General features: G+C 39.3%; 1 protein-coding gene across 1 annotated transcript in view; it reads right to left on the bottom strand.

The window, feature by feature from the left end:
• Positions 1 to 10,183, bottom strand: part of TNPO1 (transportin 1) — a 134,531-nt gene that overhangs the window by 117,995 nt on the left and 6,353 nt on the right. The window contains exon 3 of the mRNA XM_026649141.2: positions 7,975 to 8,050. Within this exon, the coding sequence (XP_026504926.1) occupies positions 7,975 to 8,050 (76 nt within the window). The remainder of the gene's footprint in view (positions 1 to 7,974; positions 8,051 to 10,183) is intronic.

The raw sequence follows: 10,183 nt of genomic DNA on the forward strand, positions 1-10,183 counted from the left end.
ATATGGTCTTACAATTCTGCTAGCACTGCATAAACATATACTAGATCATCAGCCCCCACAGAGAAATGTCAAATAATATTCACTTATTTGTGCTTTTGCTTCCAACAGTGTTATTCCAACAGGATTCTCATTCCTCTGTTTTACCTCTTTAGTGCAAGACTAGCAGCTCTTCAGCTTTTAAAGATTTTTGACACTTCAGAACAGCAGTTTTGCCAACTAATCATTTCCATCACATGCCTTGTGATGTTGGCTGTTTTTACTAAATCTCCAACTCCCAATTCAAAATACATACTTACTCTTTTGAAAATTAGAAAGTGTCTAGCCTCATGGGAGTGGAGAAAATCCTAAATAGCTATGAAACCAGGAAACATTAAAAAGAACCCAACAGTTATTGTTTTTCAGTATAGGGTCATGATTTTTAAGCTAAAATCCTGGTTTTTGAATATTTAGAGTCGCCAATATTGCAGCATTAATGGGGTAGAGCATGAGTCAGATTCCTATTGGCTGTCACAATAGGGATCTGACTCATCCTGTCAGGGTGTAAACACTGCCCCCCAAAACAGTCTGTTCCTTCAGTTGCCCAGGAAGCAAGCATATCGGGATATAGGCCAATTTATCAAATGATGATCAATTAAAAAACCACCACCACATCATACCAAAGAAATAGAAACAAGATAAAGTCACAACCCCAAGAGGTTCAGGGTGGGGAAAAATGCACTCTGAATTATTAGGAGAACTACAGATCTGCAAAATAGACTAGTGGAAAAAAGCCTTCACATAAGAAGTTGGCTAAAAATAAGGATATCCTAAAATAAAACAAAACTTCTTGTAAGCATAGACGAGTCCAGCCTCCCCTACCTTGGAAACAAGTGCTACCACTCACAGTATGAACAGAGACACTCTTAAACACTGAATCCAAGCAGTAACGTTTGTAAGTATGTAGCTGCTTCATGGGTGTCCGAGAAACATTCTCAAGGCAGACAGTGTGGCAGCCAAGCCTCAGTCTCATTTTTAAGACAGAAGACATAGCAGTATAAAATGCAGTCAGACATCCATTTAGACAGTCCTCTTGATAACAGCACTGCCAAGCAAACTGGAATCTAAAACAGGTGGGTAAAAATCAAATTTAAAAAAAAATCCAATTTTTCAATTAAGTCAGATATTTATTTTATTTAAAATATTGTAAATTATTTTAAAAAATAAATCTGTTTAAAGTCTGAATTTAATACAAAATTGTTAAAGCCTAAATTTATTATCTCTTAAAACATTTAAATAAAAATAAATACACAGAATCCATAAGCCTCTATCAAAAGCTGAGTTAAAGACTGCTTTTCTATATAAAGAAAGAAAAGGGCAGGGGGGAGGGAGAGAATTAACTTTTGAGGTCAAACTTTATAAATATGGCACAACAGGTCATGTACTGCATTAAGGGCTAGTTTTGTTTAATAAAAATAAAATGTATATGCTGTTGTGTTCAATTAAATTCCAGTTATCAAGCTAATGCACCTTGATACAAGTCATGAGCAAAAAGTTAATTATCTAGTAAATAAGCATCATTCACCATTTTCTAACATACTAAAAGCGTACAACTAATTAAGACCCTGAAAATATTAAGCTATATAATTGCTTACATCAGTGTATACAGTGTACCCTCCTAAATAGCAAAAAGATGTACCAAATCTACCATGAAGGCTCTGTTTAGTTATAAATCAACGTGTTTTAATGGTTGTATCAACCAATAAGAATGCACCTTTCTTTAGAAAAATAACTGAAGTACAAACAGAAAAGTTGATTAAAATGAATTATTTAAATGGAGGTTTTCCACTTGGTGATTTAAATCCTGATCAAGAGTTTAGTGACTTATGGTCTTTAGTATGCTGTGAAATAAATAGTTTACATAAGGCCTGTATTCCCATGTACGTTTTAAAACCTATTTAAGAAATAATTTAAAGGTAACTCTTTTCTGTCGAGATGAAAGCTGAAAACAAGCTGTGAGACCTATAGCCCAGTTTCAAAATAGGAAGGTATTGTAATGTCTAAGATGCATAAATTGAAGTGATGAAAGATCCTAGGTTTGAACTTTCAATTTTTCATCCATCCAGCGAAATTGTGTGACTTGTTAGGAGAAAAAAAAAAAAAAAAAAAAAAAACCCTAGCAGTCTTATAGGATTTTTATATTTCATTTTCTATGAAACAGGTGACAATATCATCTCCAGACCATTTCACCTGGATAAGACAATGCCAGCTTCTTCAATCCAGAGTATGAGACCACCTGAATCAATATTGTAGGGAACAGACTTTCCACAGAAACAGTGTAGAACTCCAAATATTTTTTAAATTGTTGACTTAAGCAGCACTTTTCCAAACTAACACTAGCTAAAAGTGACAATCAAATCCTTATAGATTAGGTTGCATGGCGCCAAAATAGACCTCACACCCGACTTATCCAAAGATCTAGGAAGGAGATGATGCAAGGCAGAGTAAGCAAAATTCACAAACCATAAGAATCAAGGGTAAGGCCAAGAAGCCTTACAAGCCATCTGACAGAAGATAGACAGTCTCAAGATTCTGGAATATCACACTGATGTGAGGAAGTCACCTCAACCACCACATGCATCAATCAGAGGCTACATGAACCTTTGCCCTGTCTGTGGACACACTGAAAGAAAGCCTGTTAATGAGAAGTGCTGCTCCTTGCCTGCAATTTTAGCTCTGACTCTATGCAAGTCAAGAAGACTGCAAGAGCTGAAGAAACAAAGGAGTCCTTGTGGCACCTTACAGACTAACAAATTTATTTGAGCATAAGCTTTCGTGGGCTAGAACCCACTTGATCAGATGTAGGGATTGGAAAATACAGTAGCAGGTATATATTTACACATAGGACATGAAAAGATGGGAGTTGCCTTACCAAGTGGGGGAGGGGGGTGTGTCAGTCTAATGAGAATTCGATTAACAGTAGAATACCAAGGTTGGGGGGACGGGGGGAAATCACTTTTGCAGTGGTAATGAGGGTGGCCCATTTCAAACAGTTGACAAGAAGGAGTAACAGTAGGGGGAAATTAGTATGGTAAAATTAGGTTTTGTAATGACCCATCCAGTCCCAGTATTTATTCAGGCCTAATTTGATCGTGTCCAGTTTGCAAATTAATTTCAGTTCTGCAGTTTCACATTGGAGTCTATTTTTGAAGGTTTTTTTGTTGAAGAATTGCCACTTTTAAGTCTGTTATTGAGTGACCAGGGAGGTTGAAGTGTTCTCCTACTGGTTTTTGAATGCTGTAATTCCAGATGTCAGATTTGTGTCCATTTATTCTTTTGCATAGAGACTGTCCAGTTTGGCCAATGTACATGGCAGAGGGGCATTGCTGGCACATGATGGCATATATCACATTGGTAGATGTGCAGGTGAACGAGCCCCTGATGGTGTGGCTGATGTGGTTAGGTCCTATGATGGTGTCCCTGGAATAGATATGAGGACAGAGTTGGCACCGGGGCTTGTTGCAGGGTTTGGTTCCTGGGTTAGTCTTTTTGTTGTGTGATGTGTAGTTGCTGGCAAGTATTTGCTTCAGGTTGGGGGGGCTGTCTGTAAGCGAGGACTGGCCTGTCTCCCAAGATCTGAGAGAGTAAGAGATCATCCTTCAAGATAGGTTGTAGATCTTTGATGACACGCTGGAGAGGTTTTAGTTGGGGGGCTGTAGGTGACAGATTGACAGAGCCAGAAGGGTACCCAGAAGTCACCTACAAGACAGGCCCAACAAAGAAAGTAACAGAATGCCACTAGCCGTCACCTACAGCCCCCAAATAAAACCTCTCCAGTGCATCATCAAAGAACCTTTTAACATTAAGCATATGGAGACAGACTTCAATGTGATAAGCATATTAAGAATGCTGACAGGATGACAAATTCATCAAGGTGGACCACCACCACCATCCTGGGAGGTGAATCTCATGCGAGTCTGCAGTACTTCACCTTTGTAAAAATCTGAACAAGTTTGAAGCTAGCCTACTGCTACCTGGAACCTGATCTTCCACATAAAGTTAAGTTCACAGGACTGAATGTTTCAAAAAGAGCTTTAATCCAAATTAGTATTCCATATCAAAGTGGGGCTTTAGAAAGCATTAAGGTGCACACAAGCATGTCAAGGGGCTGCAGACACTGATCTACCCTCAACTAATTCACAATCAACAGAAAGCTTACAAAATGAATAGAGTGAGTCTTCAAAGCAGGCACAGACATGTAAAGAAGGTAGTAAAGCAGTTTGAGGTGGGTGAGGAGAGTACCCCAATTGAAAAGAACTACCTTGACTACTAACCTTTCTTCTTGAAGTTACAGGTCCTTCTCACAGACGTTTTTTGAAATGCTAGGACATAAAAGTTATCTACTGGAGGACACCATACTTACAGATCTTTACCGTCATCAGGAATCAAAAGTCTTGAGAGCCCTAGATCTGAAATATTATCTAGGCCACATTCTTTCTCAATCTGATAGAATCAACTCTGCCCAGCCACTACAGTACAGAGAACCACACTTATCTGAGCTAGTATGGGGCTTATAGATCATCACACTTTTCTCTCTCAACTTTGCCAGGACCTTAGCTAGGAGAGGAAGCAGCAGAAAAGTACGACATCTCTTTCCCTACGGTATGAAAAAGGCATCCTTTGCTAATGTGAATTTTTAATGGAAGCCATGAGCAGGCCACCAGTAGTTTTCTGCTTTGGTAAGTAATGATGAGATCCACCTCAGAAGAGGAACTGGCTGGCACTTCCAAATCCTGAAGCCACTTGTAAGGATCTGTTCCAGATGATCTCATCTGCAATTGTGTTCTCCTTTCTTGCCATGTACATATGTACTATGAAAGTCTCGTGGAGTAGAGCACACTCCAGCCCCTGAAGACTTACCTAATAGGTGGCAAGACCCAGTACCTCCCTGTTTGTTTTTGTGTTCTTTATGCAAACGAGAGCCCTGATAGTCACTGAACCAGGAACACTTCTGGGGATACTAAGCACTTGGACACCTAAGGCACAGAGCCACACTGATCTCCAGAACATTCATATGCAACATTCCTTGAAAGACTAAACTCCCTGGATACTGAGGCCCTGTGTATGAGATCCCCTATCCTAAGTTGGATGTAACCATGATCGCTACAGTTTGGACAGGAGACATTTGGAAGTCCATTACAAACTAAGTTCTCCTCAGACAATGAGACACTGAAGTCTCATTACTGGGATGTGACAGGAGAGTTGCTTATGATCATTGCTACTCATGCCTGATACTGGGCTAAATCCATATTCTCATGGACTAGCTTTTAAACTCCTAGCATTTTTCTTGAGGAATAATGTTACTGAAGGTGTGAATTTTTTTGCATAGCTTCTGCTGCCCTTTGGTTATGAAGGCATGGCCACCCCTGTTAAGAAGGGTTGCAAAATGGACTGGCAAACTGTTCATTAAAATAAGTCTCAGTACTACAGATCAGGATTCTGAGGTGCAGAGTATGGCCACTCTTTCCTCTAAGCAAGCTCTTTAATTGCTACCAGCTTCCTGGGGGAGGAGATGATTTTTTTAACTGTCTTTAGGAGACACAGCAGCTTGATGAATCTGCCACACCTTCACCAGCGGCTCCAAAATAGGGTGCAAGGGCATGGTAGCTATTGAATGTGGGGGAGCTGATGTTCCTCTGCAATGAATATGTACTCTATTCATTCAAGAGTACTCCAACTCATTTGAGTCCAGGTAACAATCCTCAATCTTGGATAACACCATAGTATCTGAATTGTCCAAGCAATATGGAGGGGGTACTTAGAACATATTAAGTACTCTAGGAACCACCAGCACTGGCCACACTGAAGATGCCAGTGTTGAGGCCAGAGCTTCCTGGACCAGGAGCGCTGACTATAGGACACAAGCTTCAGCCTCAGGACAAAGAATGCATTAACTTTGTAAAGAGATTCTACCCCTTCTGATGCAGAGCAAGAAGAATTTCTTTAAGTACTGTGGGCTTCTGGGCAGCCTCAGGGCCTATGTGATATAAAACACCAATACAGCTCCTTCCCGAGAACAGCTATTTTAGTAATTTCCTGGCTCCACCCAATTCAGGGTTGAATTCCTCCTCACCCCCTACCCTGGTGGGCTGGCCCTTTATGTTTGGCAGCAGCTCTGAAGTGGTCATTTTGCAACTAGCAGCGTTTCCTGCTCTTCTTCCCCACAAAGCTGGTAATTACCTATAAGCAATAAGAAAGAAAAAAATGGTGGACAACCGGAGCAGATGGAATATTCTAACAGCCAGGAATGATTAAGCTGAATCATCAAGAATATACCAATACCCAGAATCAATCCCTTCTAAATTTCAGTCAGAAGATGCAATGGGGGAGAACCATGAAGTTTAGATATAAAGGTGCTTCAACAGAATCAAGCTGTGGTGTGGTTGGCTCTCTTGTCACCTCTTCCACTTGTCTTTTGCAGAGCTACAAACGTCAAGCATGTATTTCAAGGAGCTGATGCAGAGCTCTCAACTTTGCTGTTCATAACAGAAAGCATTTCAGCTTTGAAATAATCATGCTGGGCTTATTGGGGAGCAGGGTCTGGGGAATCTATGTCTGTGCATGGATGGTGCTGGCAGTCCGTCCCAATATTCCAGTGATCTAGGCTGGCTCAGGCTTTAGTTTTCAGTTTATCCTTCAAAGCACTGTGGACAAGCTTGGGCTGGACTTCAAGAAGTTTCTTTGTAGTGTCCGAAGGAGGAATTGGAGCCACTCCCTATATTGCTAGTGCTCAGAGTGACATATGGAGACATAGCGGACAGCCCCACACATCACAGTAGATGCCTTCCTTCATTCTTGAAGGCATACCTCCACCACCACCAAAATACAAAAAAGCACAAGCCAAGACAACTGTTACTTTTTTTGTATAACCTTGATCTGAACTAAGCATCAAGCAAATGCTGGGCTGAGTACAAAGCACTCCTGATGCACCAAGAAATGTGCATTTTTTTAAAAAACAAATTGCTGAAGCACACTGAGTCAGGTGCCAGTATACTGAGAAGAGCCAGAAAAAACTTCAGGGGAAGAGCTCCAAGGAAGAACTGCTGAAGCTCCCACAAAAATAAAGGCAAGAACATGCCAACATGGTATTAGAGAGCTGAAACATGCCACAGTAGGCAAAAAAAAAAAAAAACCTGCCAAGGCAGTTACTGGAGCAGGCCCTCAAAACACTTGCAGTAAAGGCCTCACAAATTAGGCAACTGGACTGGCAATTAAGACTGACTGAAAAGGACACTAAAAAATAAAAAGAATGCACTGAGACAGTATGAAATATTGGAGCAACGCAAAAAACAGTTAATGATTAGCTTCTTCACCACCATTACCAAGAAAGAACTGAATGGTAAATTTGGAGATCAGTATTTATACCCAGCAGATGACCTGGTTCACACTTACTGTCCACAAGAGTAAACAATCTTTAATAAATAATGGAATTGTAACAGTCTTTCACTAAGGAGCCAAGACCCAAGAGCAAGTATTTTGGTAAATGGGGTCTTCAGAGAAACCTTTAACACTACTTCTCTAACACTGCAAACTCTCTCTCAATCAGAAACAACTAAATATGCCAAATTGTGTAATGGTTTTAATAGCATGCACAAACTACTTGGTCTAATCCGGTTAGAAATTCATTTGATTTGTGACCTCTGAACATCCGTCTTCCAACAAGGAAGGTTACTACACATCTAATTTTAAAAAAAGGAAAGCTAGAACGCAGTCTGGTCTAAAGCCTTGATCCTACAACTGGCAATATGCAGACAGGCCCCTGAGCCCACCCAGCTCCCTAATAGTCAGTAAAGCTCCACACAAGTGTACAGGTCAGCCTGTGGAGCTGGTGGCAGGATCAGCATCTAAATCTATCCTCCACTTCTAAAAAATCTAGACAAATGAATTAAAGTCATTAGACAATGCCTAGAATAAGACAGCAAAAACTCAGCAGCTTACCTTCAGATTTCAATTTCGTAAGAACAAATATCAGGTAGTTGTTAAAATCTGGATACTGATTCAGTTGTTCCAGTTTCTAAAAAAGTAAGGTTAAGGAAAATGTATATGTTTCAAAGATTACACTAAAGTTGACATTGATTACTTAGACGTGTAATTGCTGTTACTTCCAAATAGCACTCTACTTCCACAGTGACAAACCTTTAAAACACAAATGGTGCTCTCGCACATGAGACTCTTTCCATTCCACTAATATCTCGGGAGGACGTTAAACAGCAACTATTAAAGTTAGACATTTTTAAGTCAGTAGGTCCACATAACTTGCATCCAAGAGTTTTAAAAGAGCTGGCTGAGGAGACCTAGACTGGTAATGTTGATTTCAAAGAGTTTCAAAAGACTGGGCTAACATTATGTCACTATTTTAAAAAAGAAACAGGATTACATAGGTAATTATAGGCCTGTCAGTCGGATAATGAAGGGGGTAATATGAGACTTGATTAATAAAGAATTAAGGGAGGGTTATATAATTTATGCCAATCAATATCAGTTTATGGAAGACAGATGCTGTCAAACGAACTTCATCTCTTTCAATGAGATTATAAATTTGGTTTGTAAAGGTAATAGTGTTGATGTAATAGACTTCTGGAAGGCATTTGACTTAGTTCCAAATGACAGTCTGATTAAAAACTAAAAAGGTAAAATTAATATGACACTTTAAATGGATTAAAAACTGGCTTACTGGTGGGTCTCAAAATGTAACTGTAAACAGGGAATCTTGGAGTGGGTGTGTTTCTAGTGGGGTCCCACAGGAACCTGTTCTTGATCTATATTATTTAACATTTGTATTAATTACCTAGAAGAGAAAAAACAAAAAAATTGGGGGAGTGGTAAATAATCAAGAGGACAGGTCACTGATTCAGAGTAATCTAGATCACTTGGTAAGCTGAGCACAAGAAAATAGAACATGTTTTAATATGTCTAAATATAAATTATACCTCTAGGAACAAAGAATGTAAGCCATACTTCTAGGATGGAGGACTCTATCCTGGGAAGCAATGACACTGAAAAGGATTTGGGGAACATGGTGGATAATCAGCTCAACAAGAGATCCCAAGGTGATTCTGTGGCCAAAAAGGGCTAAGGAGATCCTGGAATGCATGAACAGGAGAATTTCAAGTAGGAGTAGAGCAGTTATTTGGCCTCTATTTGGCTCTGGTGCAACCGCTGCTGGAATACTGTGTCCAATTCTGGTGTCCACAATGCAAGAACGATGTAGATAAATTGGAGAGGGTTCAGAGAAGAGCCACTAGAGTGATTAAAAGATTAGAAACATGCCTTACAGTAAGAGACTCAAAGAGCTCAATCTATTTAGCTTAACAAAGAAGGTTATGGGGTGACGATCACAGTCTTATAAGTATATACATATATTATAGGGAACAAATATTTAATAACAGGCTCTGCAATCTAGCAGAAAAAGGGTATAACATGATCCAATGTCTGGAAGCTGAAACTAGACAAATTCAGACTAAAAAGGCAGCATTAAAAAAAAAAATTAAAGTGAGAGTAATTAACCATTGGAACAACTTACCACAGGTTGCAACAGAGTCTCTATCACTGACAATTTCTAAATCAAGGTTGGATATTTTTCTAAAAGATATTGTTTCGGAATTATTTTGGGAAAGTTCTACCCAGGTGGTCACACAAGATGATCATAATGATTCCTTCTGGCCTTGGAATCTATGAAATAGCTAGCACAGCTTGTAATGTAGAGAGTAAAAAATTTGAAATCAGTTTCCAGCAGTTTTAATACTGAAGCACAACATTTGTATGCAGCTTGAAAACGCAGGTCTTAATTAACTTCTAAGCATCCAGGTAAAGTCCTTTGTACTATTCGTGGTTAAGTATTTAAAGTATGAACAGCGTCAACTTTAAGCAAGCCATTGTACAGCCATTCAGCAAGACATTAAAGCATGTCTAACATTTCATTTTTACTGAAAAATAATATTGCATTTCATCACTAAAACTGACTTAGTATGGTCTCTGAAGCATAAAAGTATGATCTTTAAGACTTCAACAAGACTACTCTCTTGCTTAATACTAGGCACATGCTTAAGCAGCTTGCCAAACTGCAGCTTAATTGAGCACTAAGAGTTGAGAATTTTTTTTAAGCATGAATGGCTGATACATTATAGCATAATTTTTTTTGGGGGGG

The sequence above is a fragment of the Terrapene carolina genome, unplaced genomic scaffold (genome assembly GCF_002925995.2).
Source record: "Terrapene carolina triunguis isolate 2854851 unplaced genomic scaffold, T_m_triunguis-2.0 Scaffold69, whole genome shotgun sequence".
Lineage (NCBI taxonomy): Eukaryota > Metazoa > Chordata > Testudines > Emydidae > Terrapene > Terrapene triunguis.